Consider the following 25,885-nt stretch of genomic DNA (forward strand, 5'->3'; position numbering starts at 1 on the left):
AATTCCAAGCATCTGCCTCTAACCATAGGAAGCTCTTTGCCACCTTCTCCTCCCTGCTGAATCCCCCCCCCCCTCCGTCCATCCGATCCTCGTTTGTTAAGTCAAAAGAAACTGCTGGTCCTGCTCACACTGCCCTACCCTATGCTTTGACTTATTTCTCCCCTCTCTCTCCAGATGAAATCTTGCGACTTGTGACGGCCGGCCGCCCAACAACCTGCCCACTTGACCTTATCCCCTCCTCTCTTCTCCAGACCATCTCCGGTGACCTTCTCCCTTACCTCACCTCGCTCATCAACTCATCCTTGACCGCTGGCTATGTCCCTTCCGTCTTCAAGAGAGCGAGAGTTGCACCCCTTCTCAAAAAACCTACACTCGATCCCTCCGATGTCAACAACTACAGACCAGTATCCCTTCTTTCTTTTCTCTCCAAAACTCTTGAGCGTGCCGTCTTTAGCCAACTCTCTTGCTATCTCTCTCAGAATTACCTTCTTGATCCAAACCAGTCAGGTTTCAAGACTGGTCATTCAACTTAGACTGCTCTTCTCTGTGTCATGGAGGCTCTCCGCACTGCTAAAGCTAACTCTCTCTCCTCTGCTCTTGTCCTTCTAGACATGTCTGCTGCCTTTGATACTGTGAACCATCAGATCCTCCTCTCCACCCTCTCCGAGTTGGGCATCTCCGGCGCGGCTCACTCTTGGATTGCGTCCTACCTGACAGGTCGCTCCTACCAAGTGGCGTGGCGAGAATCTGTCTCCGCACCACGTGCTCTCACCACTGGTGTCCCCCAGGGCTCAGTTCTAGGCCCTCTCCTATTCTCGCTATACACCAAGTCACTTGGCTCTGTTATATCCTCACATGGCCTCTCCTATCATTGCTACGCAGACGACACACAACTAATCTTCTCCTTTCCCCCCTCTGATAACCAGGTGGCGAATCGCATCTCTGCATGTCTGGCAGACATATCAGTGTGGATGACGGATCACCACCTCAAGCTGAACCTCGGCAAGACGGAGCTGCTCTTCCTCCCGGGGAAGGACTGCCTGTTCCATGATCTCGCCATCATGGTTGACAACTCCGTTGTGTCCTCCTCCCAGAGTGCAAAGAGCCTTGGCGTGACCCTGGACAACACCCTGTCATTCTCTGCTAACATCAAGGTGGTGACCCGATCCTGTAGGTTCATGCTCTACAACATTCGGAGAGTACGACCCTGCCTTACACAGGAAGCGGCACAGTTCCTAATCCAGGCACTTGTCATCTCCCGTCTGGATTACTGCAACTCGCTGTTGGCTGGGCTCCCTGCCTGTGCCATTAAACCCCTACAACTCATCCAGAATGCCGCAGCCCGTCTGGTGTTCAACCTTCTCAAGTTCTATCAGGTATGGTTTTAAGTGTCTCTGGAAGGTGGTCAGTGACTACGCTGTCCTGGTGTCGTGGGGGAGCTTGTTCCATCATTGGGGTGCCAGAGCAGCAAAAAGCTTTGACTGGGCTGAGCGGGAACTGTGCTTCCGTAGAAGTAGGGGAGCTAGCAGGCCAGAGGTGGATGAATGTAGTGCCCTCGTTTGGGTGTAGGGTCTGATCAGAGCCTGAAGGTAAGGAGGTGCCGTTCCCCTCACAGCTCCGTAGGCAAGCACTATGTTCTTGTAGTAGATGCGAGCATCAACTGGAAGCCAGTGGAGTGTGCGGAGGAACGGGGTGACATGAGAGAACTTGGGAAGGTTGAACACCAGACGGGCTGCAGCGTTCTGGATAAGTTGTAGGGGTTTAATGGCACAGGCAGGGAGCCCAGCCAACAGCGAGTTTCAGTAATCCAGACGGGAGATGACAAGTGCCTGGATTAGGACCTGTGCCGCTTCCTGTGTAAGGTAGGGTCGTACTCTGCGAATGTTGTAGAGCATGAACCTACAGGATCGGGTCACCACCTTGATGTTAGCAGAGAATGACAGGGTGTTGTCCAGGGTCACGCCAAGGCTCTTTGCACTCTGGGAGGAGGACACAACGGAGTTGTCAACCGTGATGGCGAGATCATGGAACGGGCAGTCCTTCCCCGGGAGGAAGAGCAGCTCCGTCTTGCCGAGGTTCAGCTTGAGGTGGTGATCCGACATTCACACTGATATGTCTGCCAGACATGCAGAGATGCGATTCGCCACCTGTTTATCAGAAGGGGAAAGGAGAAAATCAATTGTGTGTCGTCTGCGTAGCAATGATAGGAGAGACCATGTGAGGATATGACAGAGCCAAGTGACTTGATGTATAGAGAGAATAGGAGAGGGCCTAGAACTGAGCCCTGGGGGACACCAGTGGTGAGAGCACGTGGTGCGGAGACAGATTCTCGCCACGCCACCTGGTAGGAGCGACCTGTCAGGTAGGACGCAATCCAAGAGTGAGCAGCGCCGGAGATGCCCAACTCGGAGAGGGTGGAGAGGAGGATCTGATGGTTCACAGTATCAAAGGCAGTGGATAGGTCTAGAAGGATAAGAGCAGAGGAGAGAGAGTTACCTTTAGCAGTGCGGAGAGCCACTGTGACACAGAGAAGGGCAGTCTCAGTTGAATGACCAGTCTTGGAACCTGACTGGTTTGGATCAAGAAGGTCATTCTAAGAGAGATAGCAGGAGAGTTGGCTAGAGACAGCACGCTCAAGAGTTTTGGAGAGAAAAGAAAGAAGGGATACTGGTCTGTAGTTGTTGACATCGAAGGGATCGAGTGTAGGTTTTTTGAGGAGAGGTGCAACTCTCGCTCTCTTGAAGACGGAAGGGACATGGCCAGCAGTCAAGGATGAGTGGATGAGCGTGGTGAGGTAAGGGAGAAGATCTCCGGAAATGGTCTGGAGAAGAGAGGAGGGGATAGGGTCAAGCGGGCAGGTTGTTGGGCGGCCGGCTATCACCAGTTTGTAAGATTTCATCTGGAGAGAGAGGGGAGAAAGAAGTCAAAGCATAGGGTAGGGCAGTGTGAGCAGGACCAGCGGTGTCATTTTACTTAATAAATGAGGATCAGATGTCGTCAACCTTCTTTTCAAAATGGTTGACGAAGTCATCCACAGAGAGGGAGGAGGGAGGAGGAGGAGGAGGAGGATTCAGCAGGGAGGAGAAGGTGGCAAAGAGCTTCCAGGGTTAGAGGCAGAGGCTTGAAATTTAGAGTGGTAGAAAGTTACTTTAGCAGCGGAAACAGAGGAAGAGAATGTAGAGAGGAGGGAGTGAAAAGATGACAGGTCCGCCGGGAGTCTAGTTTTCCACCATTTCCACTCGGCTGCCCGGAGCCCTCTTCTGTGAGCTCGCAATGAGTCGTCAAGCCACGGAGCAGGAGGGGAGGACCAAGCCGGCCGGGAGGATAGGGGACATAGAGAGTCAAAAGATGCAGAAAGGGAGGAGAGGAGGGTTGAGGAGGCAGAATCAGGAGATCGGAGGAAGAAGGATTTAGCAGAGGGAAGAGATCATAGGATGGAAGAGGAGAGAGTAGCTGGAGAGAGAGCGAAGGTTGCGACGGCACATTACCATCTAAGTAGGGCCAGAGTGAGTAGTGTTGGAAGAGAGCGAGAGAGAAAAGGATACAAAGTAGTGGTCGGAGACTTGGAGGGGAGTTGCAGTGAGATTAGTAGAAGAGCAGCATCGAGTAAAGATGAGGTCAAGCGTATTGCCTGCCTTGTGAGTAGGGGGGGACGGTGAGAGGGTGAGGTCAAAAGAGGAAAGGAGTGGAAAGAAGGAGGCAGAGAGAAATGAGTCAAAGGCAGACGTAGGGAGGTTAAAGTCACCCAGAACTGTGAGGGGTGAGCCATCCTCAGGAAAGGAACTTATCAAGGCGTCAAGCTCATTGATGAACTCTCCAAAGGAACCTGGAGGGCGATAAATGACAAGGATGTTAGGCTTGAATGGGCTAGTGACTGTGACAGCATGGAATTCAAATGAGGAGATAGACAGATGGGTCAGGGGAAAAAGATAGAATGTCCACTTGGGAGAGATGAGGATTCCTGTGCCACCGCCGCGCTGACCAGATGGTCAGATGAGGAAAGAGCCGTAGGAGTAGCAGTGTTTTCTGTGGTGATCCATGTTTCCGTCAGTGCCAAGAAGTCGAGGGACTGGAGGGTAGCATAGACACCATAGCCATCCTTGGTCTAAGGCACTGCATTGCAGTGCTAGCTGTGCCACTAGAGATCCTGGTTCGAATCCAGGCTCTGTCGTAGCCGGCCGCGACTGGGAGACCCATGGGGTGGCGCGCAATTGGCCCAGCGTTGTCCAGGGTAGGGGAGGGAATGGCCGCAGGGACATAGCTCAGTTGATAGAGCATGGTGTTTGCAATGCCAGGGTTGTGGGTTCAATTCCCACAGGGGGTATGAAAAAAATATTGTGATGTCACGAGAGGCTACACAGCTTTCAGCGGGATTGCTCAAGTAGTGCAAGGAGACCAGGTTCAACCAAAACAAGGATTTTATTAAAGGTCTTGGGAAACTAACGAAAGTATAACACAATTCTGTTCTCTGGTGGCTCTTTAAGGGTTAACAGTTCAGGGATGTCTCTTCCACATCCAAAATCATAACTCTCCCTCGCTCAAATAACTTTTCCCCAGTCTTACTGTATTCCACGTTGCAGCTAGTGGCCAACCCAGCAAAACGTCCTTCCAAATGTCCCACACGTATTTCCACAGGTGCATATATCCAAAGGTGAGTATTTCCCAAAGGTAAGTATCTCCAAATCCTTATATTCCTCATGGAAGTGGACGTGCAGCACTCTTGTCCTCCAGAGAGCCCAGCCTTGAGACCGTGTCTCTTCCCTTCAACAAACCTTCAGCTCATCAGCTCCTGATTGGTTTCAGCTGCGTGGGAAGATTGGCCATAGAGGGTTGGAGTTCCCGACCATACCAGCAGATGGAGCCATAGCTGTCTGGGTTTGCAGCCATCTCAGGGGGATGTAACGTCCCTCCAGGACACAGCCTCTCGTGACATCACACATCCCCCTCCTCGGGACCGACGTCCTCGTCGGGGTAAAGGCAGCGAAGAAGGCATCACGCCGGGAGAGGGCGTCCGCATTGCCGTGGTGCTTGCCAGACTGCTCTCTCTTCAACTCCTCCAACTCTAGGACCAGGGACTCAGCCTCCTGTTGTCTCTCCTTGAGTTTCTTACTGAACGCATCAGCCTTGGTTTTAGCAGAGTTTAGCTTCTGTTGAGCAGCTTTCAGTTCCTTCTCTCTCTCTGCCTCCGCATTCTTCATCTTGTTCTCCAACACCTTGTACTTCTCCTCTGCCTTCTTCTGGACCTCCTTACTACTGCGCAGGGTCTCCTCACACTCCTCGATGGTCCTGCGCAGCCTCTCCAGCTCCTCCTGTTGCTTATGGAAGGAGCTCTGTTGGAGTTTAGCCTGGAGGATATCTAACTCTTCTGTCTTCATGTCTAACTGTTGCTTTAACAAACGATACCTCTCAGCGGTCCCCTTCAGACCAGACAGTTCTTTGTCCAGATTCTGTAGCTCCGTCTCTGTGTCGGTCTGGGCACCTGCCATCCCTATCAGAGCCCGGGCGGGAGTGAGTAATTCGGAGGATTGCACCGGAGCCTTCCCAGGATGAGTCTTGCCTCTCCGTTTCCGAGGTACTCGGGTTATCCTCTCCTGAGACTCTCTCCAGAGTGGGTAAAAGGCTGGGCAGTCTCGTCCAATTAGGACAGGGACGGGGAGGGAATCAACCACCCCCGCTCCGTCGTGTGTATGGTTCCCCGTGTGCTGGTCATTGTAAGTTCAGTAATGGGGTATTCTCTGGTGTCCCCATGGACACAGGAAACTGGGAGGACTTTCCCCGGGGTCAGACACGTTGGGCCCACCAAATCCTTACGCACCAGGGTGGCCCGGCTACCAGAATCCAGTAAGGCCTCCACATCATGGTGATTCACAGTTACCGGGCAGGTGGGGGTCGATCTGGGCCGCCATCTACGACTCCCAAGAGCGAGGCAAAACGGTGTGTGGGTGCTGAGCTGGAGGACTCCGCAGTGGGCATAGGTTCCTCGGCTGGTTTCCCACACTGCCAGGAGATATGTCCCATCTCCCCACACCGGTAACACTGTCGAGTTTCCCCCTCCTGGTGTACTCTTCTTGGACCCGCCTGGTTTCTGGCTCCCCCTGGAGCCGGGATAAGTCCTGACGTGGCTGGGTTCGAGACCTTGGGGTCCTTTGGACGGGTTTTCCCCATTTGTGGTGGGGCCGCACTCCTGGGGTTTTTCCGGGAAGCATTCAGCATCTCCGCTGTGGCCTGGTACTTTTCCACAGCTTCCACGGTCAGATCAGCCGTGGTCAAGGCCTGTTGACTGATGAACCGTTTTGCCTCATAAGGCAGGGGCGCGTAGGTAACGATCCACCACAACGGCCTCCACCACCGCCGCTGCTGTATTCCTCTGCGGATCCAGCCATTTCCCTTGCGATTCGGACAAGTTCATGCATCTGCGCCCGAGGAGGTTGGTCTGGTTGGAAGGTCCAACTGTGAAAGCGCTGGGCCATACCAAACTTTGTGAGTCCATATCTGCTGAGGATCTCAGACTTCAGGGCATCATAGTCAGTAACCTGGTCAGGGCCCAGGTCCCGGACAGCATTCAGCGATTCCCCGGTTAGAAAGGGGGCTAACAGACCAACCCAGTGTTGCTTGGGCCAGGCTTCCCTAGTGGCCGTGGCCTCAAATGCATGCAGGTATGCCTCAATGTCATCGGTAGCTCCCATCTTAGATATAAAGTCACTTGCCTTTATTGGGCGGGTATTTTGGACAACCCTCTGTCTCTGCAACTGCAATTCCTCTGCCTTCATAAGGTTGGCTTTCTTTTGCTCCTCCAAGAGAGCCACGTTTGCTTGCATCTGGGCTTGCTGGCCAGCAACAAGGGCTTTCAATATGTCCTCCATTTCAGTCGGCGGGGAGCCTACGGCCAACTTGGAAAACTGGGTGATCAAACCTTCGGTATCCTCCTCTGACATGCACTATTAACGCTTGAGCGTGCCTGTATTCTCCACCATCTGTGATGTCACGAGAGGCTACACAGCTTTCAGCGGGATTGCTCAAGTAGTGCAAGGAGACCAGGTTCAACCAAAACAAGGATTTTATTAAAGGTCTTGGGAAACTAACGAAAGTATAACACAATTCTGTTCTCTGGTGGCTCTTTAAGGGTTAACAGTTCAGGGATGTCTCTTCCACATCCAAAATCATAACTCTCCCTCGCTCAAATAACTTTTCCCCAGTCTTACTGTATTCCACGTTGCAGCTAGTGGCCAACCCAGCAAAACGTCCTTCCAAATGTCCCACACGTATTTCCACAGGTGCATATATCCAAAGGTGAGTATTTCCCAAAGGTAAGTATCTCCAAATCCTTATATTCCTCATGGAAGTGGACGTGCAGCACTCTTGTCCTCCAGAGAGCCCAGCCTTGAGACCGTGTCTCTTCCCTTCAACAAACCTTCAGCTCATCAGCTCCTGATTGGTTTCAGCTGCGTGGGAAGATTGGCCATAGAGGGTTGGAGTTCCCGACCATACCAGCAGATGGAGCCATAGCTGTCTGGGTTTGCAGCCATCTCAGGGGGATGTAACGTCCCTCCAGGACACAGCCTCTCGTGACATCACAATATATATAGGCATTAACTAACTGTAAGTCGCTCTGGATAAGAGCGTCTGCTAAATGACTGTAAATAGCCAACTAGCATGCTAGCTTCCAATAATACGGTTTAGCACCAATACCCACCAGTGTGTTAATACGCCAAGCAGATCATTCGTGTCTAAAGTTTTGGGTTAGTTTTGACAGTTTGAGTGAGTACGTCGTCAACTTATTCAGCCAGTTAATTAGCTAGAATAGTTAGCATACTAGCTAGCCATTGCTCTCTGCCAACGAACCAACCCCTCCTCCCACGGCACGAACACACAGAGAGAGCCAAGCTAACGTTAACTAGTCACCCATGTCCCAAATCCCCTTGAACGACTCTGGTTACCAGTATGTAAAAACAAAACATACTTTCTCAGCAGATTGTTTGTCTGTACTGGGTCTCTCTTTGTTTGTGGAGTTTGAGCCCAACACATGACATCATCACAACAGACACAACAGCCAATCAGCAAAGGATACGATTTTCTCTCCGCTCCACAGCGAGTTCTCAACTCAGAGCACGAATCCAAACAACAGAAGACGCACACAATTCAAGCTCCACGAGTGAAGTCCAAGCTCCACAATTCTCAAAAGTTCCCCCAATTCATCCAACACCTGGAGCAATAGAAAGAGCAACCAGACACCATTCCCCTCTCTCCACAGTGAGTAGCGCCAAGTCAGAGCAACCAGACACCATTCCCCTCTCTCCACAGTGAGTAGCGCCAAGTCAGAGCAACCAGACATCATTCCCCTCTCTCCACAGTGAGTAGTCAGAGCAACCAGACACCATTCCCCTCTCTCCACAGTGAGTAGTCAGAGCAACCAGACACCATTCCCCTCTCTCCACAGTGAGTAGCGCCAAGTCAGAGCAACCAGACACCATTCCCCTCTCTCCACAGTGAGTAGTCAGAGCAACCAGACACCATTCCCCTCTCTCCACAGTGAGTAGCGCCAAGTCAGAGCAACCAGACACCATTCCCCTCTCTCCACAGTGAGTAGCGCCAAGTCAGAGCAACCAGACACCATTCCCCTCTCTCCACAGTGAGTAGCGCCAAGTCAGAGCAACCAGACACCATTCCCCTCTCTCCACAATGAGTAGCGCCAAGTCAGAGCAACCAGACACCATTCCCCTCTCTCCACAGTGAGTAGCGCCAAGTCAGAGCAACCAGACACCATTCCCCTCTCTCCACAGTGAGTAGCGCCAAGTCAGAGCAACCAGACACCATTCCCCTCTCTCCACAGTGAGTAGTCAGAGCAACCAGACTCCATTCCCCTCTCTCCACAGTGAGTAGCGCCAAGTCAGAGCAACCAGACACCATTCCCCTCTCTCCACAGTGAGCAGCGCCAAGTCAGAGCAACCAGACACCATTCCCCTCTCTCCACAGTGAGTAGCCCAAGTCAGAGCAACCAGACACCATTCCCCTCTCTCCACAGTGAGTAGCGCCAAGTCAGAGCAACCAGACACCATTCCACTCTCTCCACAGTGAGTAGCCCAAGTCAGAGCAACCAGACACCATTCCCCTCTCTCCACAGTGAGTAGCGCCAAGTCAGAGCAACCAGACACCATTCCCCTCTCTCCACAGTGAGTAGCGCCAAGTCAGAGCAACCAGACACCATTCCCCTCTCTCCACAGTGAGTAGCGCCAAGTCAGAGCAACCAGACACCATTCCCCTCTCTCCACAGTGAGTAGTCAGAGCAACCAGATACCATTCCCCTCTCTCCACAGTGAGTAGCGCCAAGTCAGAGCAACCAGACACCATTCCCCTCTCTCCACAGTGAGCAGCGCCAAGTCAGAGCAACCAGACACCATTCCCCTCTCTCCACAGTGAGTAGCCCAAGTCAGAGCAACCAGACACCATTCCCCTCTCTCCACAGTGAGTAGCGCCAAGTCAGAGCAACGAGACACCATTCCCCTCTCTCCACAGTGAGTAGCGCCAAGTCAGATCAACCAGACACCATTCCCCTCTCTCCACAGTGAGTAGCGCCAAGTCAGAGCAACCAGACACCATTCCCCTCTCTCCACAGTGAGTAGCGCCAAGTCAGAGCAACCAGACACCATTCCCCTCTCTCCACAGTGAGTAGCGCCAAGTCAGAGCAACCAGACACCATTCCCCTCTCTCCACAGTGAGTAGTCAGAGCAACCAGATACCATTCCCCTCTCTCCACAGTGAGTAGCGCCAAGTCAGAGCAACCAGACACCATTCCCCTCTCTCCACAGTGAGTAGCGCCAAGTCAGAGCAACCAGACACCATTCCCCTCTCTCCACAGTGAGTAGTCAGAGCAACCAGACACCATTCCCCTCTCTCCACAGTGAGTAGTCAGAGCAACCAGACACCATTCCCCTCTCTCCACAGTGAGTAGTCAGAGCAACCAGACACCATTCCCCTCTCTCCACAGTGAGTAGTCAGAGCAACCAGACACCATTCCCCTCTCTCCACAGTGAGTAGCGCCAAGTCAGAGCAACCAGACACCATTCCCCTCTCTCTACAGTGAGTAGCGCCAAGTCAGAGCAACGAGACACCATTCCCCTCTCTCCACAGTGAGTAGCGCCAAGTCAGAGCAACCAGACACCATTCCCCTCTCTCCACAGTGAGTAGCGCCAAGTCAGAGCAACGAGACACCATTCCCCTCTCTCCACAGTGAGTAGCGCCAAGTCAGAGCAACCAGACACCATTCCCCTCTCTCCACAGTGAGTAGCGCCAAGTCAGAGCAACCAGACACCATTCCCCTCTCTCCACAGTGAGTAGTCAGAGCAACCAGATACCATTCCCCTCTCTCCACAGTGAGTAGCGCCAAGTCAGAGCAACCAGACACCATTCCCCTCTCTCCACAGTGAGTAGCGCCAAGTCAGAGCAACCAGACACCATTCCCCTCTCTCCACAGTGAGTAGTCAGAGCAACCAGATACCATTCCCCTCTCTCCACAGTGAGTAGCGCCAAGTCAGAGCAACCAGACACCGTTCCCCTCTCTCCACAGTGAGTAGTCAGAGCAACCAGACACCATTCCCCTCTCTCCACAGTGAGTAGCGCCAAGTCAGAGGAACCAGACACCATTCCCCTCTCTCCACAGTGAGTAGCGCCAAGTCAGAGCAACCAGACACCATTCCCCTCTCTCCACAGTGAGTAGCGCCAAGTCAGAGCAACCAGACACCATTCCCCTCTCTCCACAGTGAGTAGCGCCAAGTCAGAGCAACCAGACACCATTCCCCTCTCTCCACAGTGAGTAGTCAGAGAAACCAGACACCATTCCCCTCTCTCCACAGTGAGTAGCGCCAAGTCAGAGAGCTACAATAGCGTCAGTCACTTCTTCACTTGGAATATACAGTAGAGTAGCAGCGCTTGTTTTACCTTGTTCAGATGAAATCTTTACCTCCGATCCGATGTTATTTTTTTTTTTTTTTTTTTTTTTTTTTGGGGAAATGGATCAGCTTAATATTGCAGATAGATTGTATCTTCTATCAATGTAATTGTCTGCATCACTTCCAATCCCCCATTTTTTTATTTTTTTATTTTTTTTATTTTTTTTATATATATACTCCCCTTTATTACTTTTCAACCCCACCATCCTTTCCCTACTTGGAGTAAATTAGTGAACAACAATGCCCAGGTCTCTATTTCCGGTCTATACTTACTATCTACACCTTATGGACACAGTTAATTTTACAATAATTCTATTATATATATACATATATATATACATATACATACATACATATATATCATTATTATTATTATTATTATTTATTAATTTTTTGCTCCTGAACTACTTCTACTCTCAACCTCTCCGATCGTTTTCATGATGTCCATCCGGTTTGCTTCTATATGCCATATCTTTCTAACTGTGCTCTTTCCCAAAAGCTCCCAACATACAGCCTATATACTTATTATGGACACAGTATGCTTTACATTATTAGCTATCTTTGTTATTATTTGTTGTTATTTGTTATTAGTCCCATCCTTCAACTCTATTCAATACCTCCCATCTATCTCTTAACACCATCCATATCGGATTTCTATTTGCCATATATATTTCAACCGTGCTGTGATGTTTTACAATAATTCTGAACCTTTCTATTCTCATTGCTTCTACAGATTGAGAGTTAAAAATAAACAGCTTTGCTAAAAGTATTATTATATTATTGATTGATTGACTATGACTTTTCAGATCACCCAGTAATGCTATCTGCAAGGTTAGTTCCAGGTAAATATTGCAATCCTTTAGCCATTCCTGGACCAGTGTCCAAAAACAAGCTACAAATGGACAGAACCAAAACAAATGGTCCAATGATTCCGTCTCTTCACAGCAAAATCTGCAGAGCTGGGAAGATTGTATCCCCCATATAAATAACATTCTATTGGTAGCAAGGATTTTATATAGTAATTTAAATTGAAAGATTCTAATTTTTGAATCCGGTGTCGTTTTGCGTGTCAGTTCATAAACACTATGCCATGGGATCGGTACATCAAAGATCTCTTCCCAACTATTTTGCAATCTATATGGGACGGCTGTCAATCCTTTGGTCCTTAAGTGAAACTGATATATTTTTTTATTTATCACAGTTTTCCTTAACCAATTATGTTCTTTAATGCAAGGCCGACAGACAAGTTCCTTACTTTCTCCCCCTTCCACTTTCCTCTTCCATTTTTGCGGTAATGCTGCCATTATTTGGTTGTAATTTTGGGTAGAGCAGACATTTCCATATGTTTTTGTTAGCTGCATGTGCGTCATAACTCCACCAGTCCTACCGATGATATCATTTACAAAGATTATACCTTTTTTAAACATTCTGTCAAAAAATAAAGGTTTTTTGTCAATTAGTATATTTGAATTTAACCACAATATTTGTTGCATTATTTGTTCTGTCGTTTCTGGAGGATTCAATTGAAATTGCAACCAACTTTCTATGGCTTGTTTTAGAAATAGTGACATTTGGGAGATTATTTCCTTTTCAAATAACTGAAAGTGTGAGGTTGTAATCTGAATAAAGGGAAAAAGGCCTTTCTTGAACATTGGGTGAGACAATCTTACTAATTTGCTTGAGAACCAGTTCGGATTTAAGTATAACTTTTGTAAGACTGAAGCTTTTAGTGATAGGTCTAATGCTTTAATATTTAATAATTTCTGTCCTCCGAATTCATATTCATTATATAAATATGCTCTTTTAATTTTGTCTGGCTTGCCGTTCCAAATAAAATTGAATATTTTTTTCTCATATAATTTAAAAAACTGTTCGCTAGGCGTAGGCAAGACCATAAGCAAATAGGTAAACTGTGATAATACTAATGAGTTAATCAGGGTGATTTTTCCACAAATTGACAGGTATTTTCCTTTCCATGGTAGTAAGATCTTATCTATTTTTGCTAATTTTCTATTAAAATTTATTGAAGTGAGATCATTTATTTCCTTTGGGATATGTATTCCGAGTATATCCACATCACCATCAGACCATTTTATTGGTAAACTACATGGTAATGTAAAAATTGTATTTTTAGTGATCCAATACGTAATATAGTACATTTGTCATAATTTGGTTGTAATCCAGAGAGGTTAGAAAATGTATCTAGATCCTCTATGAGGCTGTGGAGGGATTCTAGTTGTGGATTTAAAAAAAAACATGAATCATCAGCGTACAATGCCACCTTTGTTTTTAAGGTCTTTATATCTAATCCTCTGATATTATTATTAGATCTGATTTTAATCGCTAACATCTCGATGGCCACAATAAATAGATATGCCGATAGTGGACAACCTTGTTTCACTCCTCTTGACAGTTTAAAATCCGATCCGATGTTTGATCGAGCTGATAAACCATTCGTCGGCATTCCATCCAGCGGTAGTTTTTTGACAAATATAAAGGCAATTCGTAATCCAATAACAAACTAGCCTTGAGGCGACAGGTATGTGATGCAGTAGTCAGACGTGCTTCCAAAGTAACCATAGAACAGTTCATCCAAAGTTCCAAGTGTAAAAAACTAACATTTATTTTCCAAACAAAAGATAATTGCATAGGCTACATTCCATCGATGAACAAAGTCAAAGCGATCAGATTTAAACTGTAAACAAAAGGTAGCAACTTTCTTAGTGGCGTGGCGTGACGTGGCGTGACGTGGCGTGACGTGGCGTGACATGGCATGGCGTAGTGTAGCGGTCAAAAAACGGTAAGGTACCGCCATGCCTGAGGCCTAGTAGACCCATACTGCCAAAAACCTAAATAGGTAAAGGGAAGGAGAACAAACAGGTAAAGGGAGTGTGCCCAGGAAAGGCTCCATCATTCTATCAAATACCCATGATAACCATAGACAACCAAACAACATGAGCTCGTCAACCATACTCCATAATTCGTAATACAAAACATATACTTATATTCAATAATAATATTTTTCTAAATGGAGTAAAACAATAAATAGAGCACAAATAAAGAAAATGAGAATATGTCTCTAACATCTGCTAAATATGTGTATGCTACCAATAACATTGTATTTGATTTGAGAAAGAGTTCAAGCCGTAGGGTAGTTCTGTGTGAGTGTGACCAGTGGACTCAATAGGCTGAGTGAATGAGGAGAGGATGTTGTCAACCTTTTCAAAGTGGTTGACAAAGTAGTCCGCAGAGAGGGAGGAGGCAAGGAGAGGGGTGCAGGATTAAGAAGGGAGGAGAAGGTGGAAAAAAGTTTCCTAGGGGGGAACCTCTGGTTAGAGCGTAACTTGAGTTCATGTGGACATTTAGAACACATTTAGAACGAGTCCCTAGTTACACAACAACAACAACAACAACAAAAGAAGCAACAATAACAACAACACTCAGAACCCTAATGTCATCAATAATACAGATGTGACATCATCAACAGCTGGATGGAAGATGCTAACTCTCTCTCTCCAACTTTCCCTCTCTTCTTACCTCTCTCCCTCTCTCCTTCTCTCCTCCTCCATTTCTCTCTCCGTCCTCTCTTCACCTCCTCTCTCCTCCCTCTCCCCCTCTCTCCTCCTCTCTCATCTTCTCCCTCTTCCTCAGAGATTAAAGAAAATAACGCCTGGCATAAGGCTGTGATCCTCTTCATCACTGTGCTTGTTATCACAGCGATAGTTGCCCTGGTGACAACAGCAGTATTGCAGAACCAGCCTCTCCTACAGAAGTACAAGGTACCAGCTTTTTCAGATTCTGTGGCTTGGATGGAAAAATTCATAATATTGTAGTCGTGCCAGTCGGAGAAACTATAGTATGCATTGGTTGAAGCTCGATGTTACATTTAAATATCCCTACCATCATATCTAAGCCAATATGACACCAATGTTTATGAAAATTCACAAATCAACTTGATTGGAGGTACACAGCACACACCCTACCTCTCCTCATGAGCTGTCCGGCCATTACCAAGAACCACATACCGGATATCTTAACAGGGTCGTTGACAATTGAGTTTTCAGAGTATTTTCTGCGTCTACCTAGCTCAAATTCTAGATGTCGGATTAAAACGAGACTGTAGCATCGATAAAGTGACCATTGGACTTAAACAATGTCTGATTGAATAAGGTTGTAGGTGCAACAGTTTTTATTAAATGTATAATTTATCACATGCTCATTTCTGTCCATTAAGAACCAACGATGTGCTACCAGGACCAGCAACTCGATTGCTGCGTAACAGCAGCAGCTAGCTAGTAGCAGGCTAGCAGCTGTAGCTAACTAGCTAACACCAGTCAGATGAGAAGCAAGCTACAAGCAAAGGAAGCTAGCTAGATAGGTATATTTTTCTATGGAAGGTTTTTCATATGGCTGAAGTCATCTGTGTAAAATAAATCAGAGCACAAACAAACAAGCTAGCGAACGTCCTTGGCTGCTATTATAACCAGTTAGCTAGCCAATTAGCCAGTAGCCAGTAGTCACAAGCCAACGAGACTATGCCATACAGTGCCTTCAGAAAGTATTCACACCCCTTGACTTTTTCCACATTTTGTTGTCTTACAGCCTGAATTTAAAATGGTTAACATTGAGATTTTGTGCACTGATCTACACACAATATCCCACAATGTAAAAAGTGGAATTTCTGTTATAGACATTTTTACAAATTATTTAAAAATGTAAAGCTAAAATGTCTTGAGTCAATAAGTATTTGACCTCTTTGTAATGGCAAGCCTAAATACATTCAGGAGTAAAAATAAACAAGTCACATTAATGTTTTTTTCTCTTATATAATATGTTGCATGGACTCACTGTGTGCAATAATAGTGGTTAACATGATTTTTGAGGGATTACCCCATCTCTGTACCCCACACATACAATTACCTGTAAGGTCAAGCACAGATTCAACCACAAAGACCAGGGAGGTGCACAGATTCAACCACAAAGACCAGGGAGGTGCACAGATTCAACCACAAAGACCAGGGAGGTGCACAGATTCAACCACAAAGACCATGGAGGTTTCCCAGTGCCTCACAAAGAAGGACACCTATTGGTAGATGGGTAAAAAAAAAGCAGACACTGAATATCCCTTTTAGCATGGTGTATCAATACACCCAGTCATAGGAGGGTTTTATAAATAAACATTGACCAGTGTGTCTTGCGTTATACAGAGATGGACAGTTTACAGAGGAGTATAGAGTGCAGTGATGTGTCCTATAAGGAGCATTGGTGGCAAATCTGATGGCCGAATGGTAAAGAACATCTAGCCGCTCGAGAGCACCCTTACCTGCTGATCTATAATTTACGTCTCCGTAATCTAGCATGGGTAGGATGGTAATCTGAATCAGGGTTAGTTTGGCAGCTGGGGTGAAAGAGGAGAGATTACGATAGAGGAAACCAAGTCTAGATTTAACCTTAGCCTGCAGCTTTGATAAGTGCTGAGAGAAGGACAGTGTACCGTCTATCCGTACTCCCAAGGACTTGTATGAGGTGACTACCTCAAGCTCTAAACCCTCAGAGGTAGTAAATCCGGGGAGGGGCCAGCTGAATATTAGACTGTATCATCTGTATATAAATGGATGAGAGAGCTTCCTACTGCCTGAGCTACAGTGTCTACAGAAAGTATTCACCCCCCTGGACTTTTTCCACATGTTGTGTTACAGCCTGAATTTAACATGGATTAAGTTTAGATTTTTTGTCATAAATGGAATTATGTTTTTTGAAACGTTTACCAATTAATGAAAAATGAAAAGCTGAAATGTCTTGAGTCAATAAGTATTCAAGCACTTTGTTATGACAAGCCTAAATAAGTTCAGATGTAAAAATGTGCTTAACAAGTCACATAATAATTAGCATGGACTCACTTTGTATGCGATAATAGTGTTTAACATGATTTTAAATGACTACCTCATCTCTGTACCACACACATACAATTATCTGTAAGGTCCTTACATTTACATTTAAGTCATTTAGCAGACGCTCTTATCCAGAGCGACTTACAAATTGTAAATATATATTTGTAAATTATAATAATAATAATTTTTAATTATTATAATTATTTTATATATTTTGTGGGGGTGGGTGGGGGGGGTAGAAGGATTACTTTTATACTATTCCCAGGTCAGCAGCCTATCTCTTACCCCCGTGGAAACGTAGTTGCGCTCAGGAGGGCAGGTAGCAGGAGCGGGTTCCCTCCCCAGAGCCTGGCGGTTGTCCACATCAGAGTGAGCAGGTGACAATTAGGAGAAAATGGTTGAGGGGTCAGCCACCAATGGAGTGAGCTTGGAGATGGCTTCATTTGCATTCCTGTAGTCCACTGTCACCCGCCAGTCACCAATTGATTTTTTCACTGGCCATACTAGGCTATCAGAGGCAGAGTGGGTCTTCAACAATATACATGTCCCATAGATCTCTAATCACCATAGCTTCAATACCCATGTCCCATAGATCTCTAATCACCATAGCTTCAATACCCATGTCCCATAGATCTTTAATCACCATAGCTTCCTTGCTAATGGGATATTGTTTTGTGCAAGGTGGGGCCACACCTGTCAAGCACACTGGTTCAATGTCCAAAGTTCCACACTCATTTTTCTTCATAGTCCAAATAGGATGGTTCTGAACTGTAGATCCCAGCAGTTGCCACGTCACCTTTCCTTCAGAGATGTTCAGTGTTCACTGCAAAGTTGTTAACCAGTATGTTCACATATATCCATCAGATTTCATATGTACACCAGCTGAGATGGGCCGTAAGAGGGGGTCTGTTAGTTTACCTCCACAGCATCCAGCAAACTCTGCTGCTGAGCCGGAGAGAGCTTCTTACATCAGCATTGTGTATTTGGGGCTGTTGTCCTGTTTCCATTTTCCCTTGGATGGCCCCTGCTTCTCCTGGCCACTTCTCATAAGGACACGTTTTCTTTTCCATGTTGACATCCGGAGCAGCTGCCCTTTTCCAGAGTGGTTTTCTCACTTAAAAATGGCATTACATTAACTTCAAAAGTTGTATAATATATATTACATTTACATGTTACATTTACGTCATTTAGGAGACGCTCTTATCCAGAGCGACTTACAAATTGGTGCATTCACCTTATAGCCAGTGGGATAACCACTTTACAATATGTTTTTTTTTTTCTTTGGGGTGGGGTAAGGGGGGGTAGAAGGATTGCTTTATCCTATCCCAGGTATTCCTTAAAGAGGTGGGGTTTCAAGTGTCTCCGGAAGGTGGTGAGTGACTCCGCTGTCCTGGCGTCATGGGGGAGCTTGTTCCACCATTGGGGTGCCAGAGCAGCGAACAGTTTTGACTGGGCTGAGCGGGAACTGTGCTTCTGCAGAGGTAAGGGGGCCAGCAGGCCAGAGGTGGATGAACGCAATGCCCTCGTTTGGGTGTAGGGACTGATGAGAGCCTGAAGGTACGGAGGTGCCGTTCCCCTCACAGCTCCGTAGGCAAGCACCATGGTCTTGTAGCAGATGCGAGCTTCAACTGGAAGCCAGTGGAGTGTGCGGAGGACCGGAGTGACGTGAGAGAACTTGGGAAGTTTGAACACCAGACGGGCTGCGGCGTTCTGGATGAGTTGTAGGGGTTTAATGGCACAGGCAGGGAGCCCAGCCAACAGCGAGTTGCAGTAATCCAGACGGGAGATGACAAGTGCCTCGATTAGGACCTGTGCCGCTTCCTGTGTAAGGCAGGGTCGTACTCTCCGAATGTTGTAGAGCATGAACCTACAGGATCGGGTCACCGCCTTGATGTTAGCGTAGAACGACAGGCTGTTGTCCAGGGTCAAGCCAAGGCTCTTTGCACTCTGGAAGGAGGACACAACGGAGTTGTCAACTGTGATGGCGAGATCATGGAACGGGCAGTCCTTCCCCGGGAGGAAGAGCAGCTCCGTCTTGCCGAGGTTCAGCTTCAGGTGGTGATCCATCATCCACACTGATATGTCTGCCAGACATGCAGAGATGCGATTCGCCACCTGGTTATCAGAAGGGGGAAAGGAGAAGATTAGTTGTGTGTCGTCTGCGTAGCAATGATAGGAGAGGCCATGTGAGGATATGACAGAGCCAAGTGACTTGGTGTATAGCGAGAATAGGAGAGGGCCTAGAACTGAGCCCTGGGGGACACCAGTGGTGAGAGCACGTGGTGCGGAGACAGATTCTCGCCACGCCACTTGGTAGGAGCGACCGGTCAGGTAGGACGCAATCCAAGAGTGAGCCGCGCCGGAGATGCCCAACTCGGAGAGGGTGGAGAGGAGGATCTGATGGTTCACAGTATCAAAGGCAGCAGACATGTCTAGAAGGACAAGAGCAGAGGAGAGAGAGTTAGCTTTAGCAGTGCGGAGAGCCTCCGTGACACAGAGAAGAGCAGTCTCAGTTGAATGACCCGTCTTGAAACCTGACTGGTTTGGATCAAGAAGGTCATTCTGAGAGAGATAGCAAGAGAGTTGGCTAAATACGGCACACTCAAGAGTTTTGGAGAGAAAAGAAAGAAGGTATACTGGTCTGTAGTTGTTGACATCGGAGGGATCGAGTGTAGGTTTTTTGAGAAGGGGTGCAACTCTCGCACTCTTGAAGACGGAAGGGACATAGCCAGCGGTCAAGGATGAGTTGATGAGCGAGGTGAGGTAAGGGAGAAGGTCACCGGAGATGGTCTGGAGAAGAGAGGAGGGGATAGGGTCAAGCGGGCAGGATGTTGGGCGGCCAGCCGTCACAAGTCGCAAGATTTCATCTGGAGAGAGAGAGGAGAAAGAAGTAAAAGCATAGGGTAGGGCAGTGTAAGCAGGACCAGCAGTGTCATTCGACTTAACAAACGAGGATCGGATGTCGTCTACCTTCTATTCAAAATGGTTGACGAAGTCATCCACAGAGAGGGAACGGGGGGGGGGGGTATTCAGCAGGGAGGAGAAGGTGGCAAAGAGCTTCCTAGGGTTAGAGGCAGATGCTTGGAATTTAGAGTGGTAGAAAGTGCCTTTAGCAGCAGAAACAGAGGGAAAAAATGTAGAGAGGAGGGAGTGAAAAGATGCCAGGTCCGCAGGGAGTCTAGTTTTCCTCCATTTCCGCTCGGCTGCCCGGAGCCCTGTTCTGTGAGCTCGCAATGAGTTGTCAAGCCACGGAGCAGGAGGGGAGGACCGAGCCGGCCGGGAGGATAGGGGACATATAGAGTCAAAGGATGCAGAAAGGGAGGAGAGGAGGGTTGAGGAGGCAGAATCAGGAGATTGGTGGGAGAAGGGTTAGGGTTAGGGTTAGAAGAACAGCATCTAGTAAAGATGAGGTCAAGCGTATTGCCTGCCTTGTGAGTAGGGGGGGACGGTGAGAGGGTGAAGTCAAAAGAGGAGAGGAGTGGAAAGAAGGAGGCAGAGAGAAATGAGTCAAAGGTAGACGTAGGGAGGTCAAAGTCACCCAGGACTGTGAGGGGTGAGCCATCCTCAAGAAAGGAACTTATCAATGCGTCAAGCTCATTGATGAACTCTCCAAGGGAACCAGGAGGGCGATAAATGACAAGGACGTTAAGCTTGAATGGGCTAGTGACTTTGACAGCATGGAATTCAAATGAGGAGATAGACAGATGGGTCAGGGGAAAAAGAGAGAATGTCCACTTGGGAGAGATGAGGATTCCTGTGCCACCACCCCGCTGACCAGATGCACTGTATGTGTTTATATATTTATAACCCCCTGAGGACTCAAACCTCTATCTATAGAACACAACTTGTTTTCGCAGGCCTGGTTAACCATACAACTTGTGTTTACTTCAAAAGCTTGTTGAGGACTCGAACCTCCTAAAACTTGTGTTCACTTCAAAAGCTTGTACAAGGCTTACATTACCCTAAATTGCTACTTAACTAGCAACTCAATTCTATGCAACAAGAAGGTTTAACACCCTTAATCAATCATAGCTCATTTTAACTGATAGAGCTTTTACAAAGGACTCAAACCCCTATAAATCACAGATAGGTATCACTCTTCTATTAACCTGATTTGGTTCTTTTAGATGATGGTCTAGACTCATCCAGCAATATGCCGTCTATCAGGAGATGAAGAGCTGACTCCCACAGCCCTCTCTCTTTCCACTGGATCAACACACAGTTGATGAGTTTTTTATTGTTGGTCCAGACCAATTCATCCGGGTCACGGCACAATGTGTTAGCAGTTGATGTTATTCTTCAATAACACAGACCCCAAAGCAAATCAGGGGGAGAAAAATATATTTATTCTAAGAGAACAAATCATAGTTGTTATGCTGGAAAGTAGATGGTAGACGTTCAATCTTCCCTGTCCTCAATGTTTCTCCACTGAACAAATGTAGTTTATACCCAAGCCTAGCCTGTGGTTGACCAATTAGAATTCCTTGCAATAAAATTGGGCCAATGGCCAAATACCAAGTATCCCGTTTCAGGTTCAATGTATAGACAATTTGGACCAATGAGAACTTGCCACATGTAGCTATAAGTCCCAGACTGGAGCCCCTACACAGATTCTAAACAGATGTTGAACTGATAACAACTATTTCCATTGATCGTTAATTCTTACAATGCCAAATCTTTTCAGTCTCCTGAGGGGGAAGAGGCGTTGTCGTGTCGTCTTCATGACTGTGTTGGTGTGTTTGGACCATGATAGGTCCTTAGTGATGTGGACACCGAGGAACTTGAAGCTCTCGACCCGCTCCATAACTGCCTCGTCGATGTGAATGGGGGCGTGTCCAGCCCTCCGTTTGCTGTAGTCCACACTAAGCCCCTTTGTCTTGCCCACGTTGAGAGAGCGGTTGTTGTCTCTGACCTCCTCCCTATAGGCTGTCTCTTCATTGTCGGTGATCAGGCCTTCCACCGTTGGATCGTCTGCAAACTTAATGATGGTGTTAGAGTCGTGCACGGCAAAGCAGTTGTGGGTGAACAGGCAGTAAGGGAGGGGACTAAGCATGCACCCCTGAGGGGCCCCCGTGTTGAGGGTCAGATTGGCGGATGTGTTGTTGCCTACCCTTACCACCTGGGAGCGGCCCGTCAAGAAGTCCAGGATCCAGTTGCAGAGGGAGGTGTTCAGTCCCAGGGTCCTTAGCTTAGTGATGGGCTTGGAAGGCACTATGGTGTTGATCGCTGAGCTGTATTCAATGAACAGCATTCTCACGTAGGTGTTCCTTTTGTCCAGGTGGGAAAGGGCAGTGTGGAGTGCATTAGAGATGGCGTCATCTGTGGATCTGTTGGGGCGGTATGCAAATTGGAGTGTGTCCAGGGTTTCTGGGATGATGGTGTTGATGTGAGCCATGACCAGCCTTTCAAAGCATTTCATGCCTACAGATGTGAGTGCTACGGGGTGGTAGTCATTTAGACAGGTTACATTCTTAGGCACAGGGATTATGTCAGTTTGCTTGAAACATGTAGGTATTACAGACTGGATCAGAGAGCGGTTGAAAATGTCTCTCTCTCCCTCTCTCAGTATGGAATCGTCCTGGATGCTGGCTCCTCACATACAGCAGTGTATATCTACGAGTGGCCGGCAGAGAAGGAGAATGACACAGGAAGAGTGCAGCAGACACACGCCTGCAAAGTCAAAGGTAGACAAACACACACTATAATCATAAAAACCTAACAATGCTAACGTTATCTAGCTAATGTGTGTGTGTGTGTGTGTGTGTTTCGTGTCCAGGTGCTGGTATCTCCAGCTACTCTGTGTTTCCAGGGCAGGCAGGGGCGTCTCTGAAGAGCTGTATGAAGGAAGCAGAGAGCCTCATCCCCCTACGCAGGCATCCCGAGACCCCTCTCTACCTGGGGGCCACCGCCGGAATGAGGCTGCTCAGGTACCCCTGACCCTTGGACACAAAATGTCATTTCGTAGGATAGCCGGAGGCAAAGTCAATATTACCAGTTGGATGATTGGTTGAGCTTTCTTGGGTGCGTGACCACTCCGAGCCCTTACCAAAACACAAAATATGGCAGACAATTTATCTCGCCTCGGATCTGAAAGATTTCCACCAGATAGTACAGCCACAAAGTCAAAATTGGCTATATAGTAAAAATAAACTAAAATTGAAGGTTAGGGTTAGGCATAAGGTTAGCAATGTGTTTTTTATTTATTTATTTTTCATTTTTTTTATTTCACTTTTATTTAACCAGGTAAGCCAGTTGAGAACAAGTTCTCATTTGCAACTGCGACCTGGCCAAGATAAAGCAAAGCAGTGCGATAAAAACAACAACACAGAGTTACATATGGGGTAAACAAAACATAAAGTCAAAAATACAACAGAAAATATATATACAGTGTGTGCAAATGTAGCAAGTTATGGAGGTAAGGCAATAAATAGGCCATAGTGCAAAATAGTTACAATTAGTATTAACACTGGAATGCTAGATGTGCAAGAGATTATGTGCAAATAGAGATACTGGGGTGAAAAAGAGCAAAATAAATAACAATATAGGGATGAGGTAGTTGGGTGGGCAAATTTCAGATGGGCTGTGTACATGTGCAGTGATCGGTAAGGTGCTCTGACAACTGATGCTTAAAGTTAGTGAGGGAGATAAGAGTCTCCAGCTTCAGAGATTTTTGCAATTCGTTCCAGTCATTGGCAGCAGAGAACTGGAAGGAATGGCGGCCAAAGGAGGTGTTGGCTTTGGGAATGACCAGTGAGATATACCTGCTGGAGCGCAGACTACGGGTGGGTGCTGCTATGGTGACCAATGAGCTAAGATAAGGCGGGGATTTGCCTAGCAGTGATTTATATATGGCCTGGAGCCAGTGGGTTTGACGACGAACATGTAGTGAGGACCAGCCAACAAGAGCGTACAGGTCACAGTGGTGGGTAGTGTATGGGGCTTTGGAGACAAAACGGATGGCACTGTGATAGACTACATCCAATTTGCTGAGTAGAGTGTTGGAGACTATTTTGTAAATGACATCGCCGAAGTCAAGGATCGGTAGGATAGTCAGTTTTACGAGGGCATGTTTGGCAGCATGAGTGAAGGAGGCTTTGTTGCGAAATAGGAAGCTGATTCTAGATTTAACTTTGGATTGGAGATTCTTAATGTGAGTCTGGAAGGAGAGTTTACAGTCTAACCAGACACCTAGGTATTTGTAGTTGTCCACATACTCTAGGTCAGACCCGTCGAGAGTGGTGATTCTAGTCGGGTGGGCGGGTGCCAGCAGTGTTCGATTGAAGAGCATGCATTTAGTTTTACTAGTGTTTAAGAGCAGTTGGAGGCTACTGAAGGAGTGTTGTATGGCATTGAAGCTCGTTTGGAGGTTTGTTAACGCAGTGTCCAATGAAGGGCCAGATGTATACAAAATGGTGTCGTCTGCGTAGAGGTGGATCTGAGAGTCACCAGCAGCAAGAGCGACATCATTGATATACACGGAGAAAAGAGTCGGCCCAAGAATTGAACCCTGTGGCACCCCCATAGAGACTGCCATAGGTCCAGACAACAGGCCCTCCGAACTCTATCTGAGAAGTACATTTACGTCATTTAGCAGATGCTCTTATCCAGAGCAACTTACAGTTAGTGAATACATTTTTTTTTTTATACTGGCCCCCCATGGGAATCAAACCCACAACCCTGGCATTGCAAACGCCATGCTCTATCAACTGAGCTACATCCCTGCCGGACATTCCCTCCCCTACCCTGGACCAATTGTGCGCCACCCATGAGTCTCCCGGTCGCGGCCGGCTGCGACAGAGCCTGGATTCGAACCAGGATCTCTAGTGGCACAGTTAGCACTGCGATGCAGTGCCTTAGACCACTGCGCCACTCAGGAGATGTAGTTGGTGAACCAGGCGAGGCAGTCATTTGAGAAACCAAGGCTATTTAGTCTGCCAATAAGAATGCGGTGGTTGACAGAGTCGAAAGCCTTGGCCAGGTCGATGAAGACGGCTGCACAGTACTGTCTATTATCGATCGCGGTTATAATATCGTTTAGGACCTTGAGCGTGGCTGAAGTGCACCCATGACCAGCGGTTAGGGTTAGGGTTAGGGTTAGGTTTAGGTTTAAAACCTAATTTTAAGATGATAAATTGTAGAAATAGGCGGGGTTTCTGACTTTGTGGCTCTGGTAACTAGTGACGACAGATCAGAAATTAGTAGTAACGAACCACCAACTTCAATGATGCTTATCTTAAAATTATCCACTGATCACCGCATTTAGGAAGATAGCAAAAATGACTGAAATGACTCTCAGGCCAGGCATTAGCCACTACTAGCCATCTAATAGGGGTTTACTTATTCTTTGACACATTTGGGTAATCTTGCTTATATCAAGCAATAGACAGTTTGTGGAAAGGTAAAAATAACAATTAGTGGACTCGTTTTATGAATGATCAGACAGTGAAACTTCACTGAACAACAATATAAACAAAACGTGTAACGTGTTGGTCCCATGTTTCATGAAGCTGAAATAAAAGATCCCTGACATTTTCCAGACGCACAAAAAGCCTATTTTGTGCACAAATGTATTTCCATCCCTGTTAGTGAGCATTTCTCCTTAGCCAAGATAATCCATCCACTTTACAGCTGTGGCATATCAAGAAGCTGATTCAACAGCATGATCATTACACAGGTGTGCCTTGTGTTGGGGACAATGAAAGGCCACTCTAAAATGTGCAGTTTTGTGACACAACACAATGCCACAGATGTCTCAAGTTTTGAGGGAGCCTACAATTGGCATGCTGTCTGCAGGAATGTCCACCATTAGTGTTGCCAGATAATTGAATGTTCCTTTTTCTACCATCCAAAGTTGTTTTAGAGACCGGCCTCACAACCGCAGACCACATGTATGGCGTTGCGTGGGCGAGCGGTTTGCTGATATCGACATTGTGAACGAAGTGCCCAATAGTGGCGGTGGGGTTATGGAATGGGCAGGCACAATCTACGGACAGTGAACACAATTGCATTTTATTGATGGCAATTTTAATGCACAGAAATACCGTGACG

The 25,885-nt window shown here is 47.2% G+C and overlaps 1 protein-coding gene across 1 annotated transcript in view; it reads left to right on the forward strand.

Annotated features, from left to right (window-relative positions):
• LOC121587407 (ectonucleoside triphosphate diphosphohydrolase 1) overlaps window positions 1-25,885 on the forward strand; it is a 92,567-nt gene that overhangs the window by 37,868 nt on the left and 28,814 nt on the right. The window contains exons 2-4 of the mRNA XM_045217052.1: window positions 14,598-14,725; window positions 22,404-22,521; window positions 22,614-22,764. Of these exons, the coding sequence (XP_045072987.1) occupies window positions 14,598-14,725; window positions 22,404-22,521; window positions 22,614-22,764 (397 nt within the window). The remainder of the gene's footprint in view (window positions 1-14,597; window positions 14,726-22,403; window positions 22,522-22,613; window positions 22,765-25,885) is intronic.

Source organism: Coregonus clupeaformis, unplaced genomic scaffold (genome assembly GCF_020615455.1).
Source record: "Coregonus clupeaformis isolate EN_2021a unplaced genomic scaffold, ASM2061545v1 scaf0899, whole genome shotgun sequence".
Classification (NCBI taxonomy): domain Eukaryota; kingdom Metazoa; phylum Chordata; class Actinopteri; order Salmoniformes; family Salmonidae; genus Coregonus; species Coregonus clupeaformis.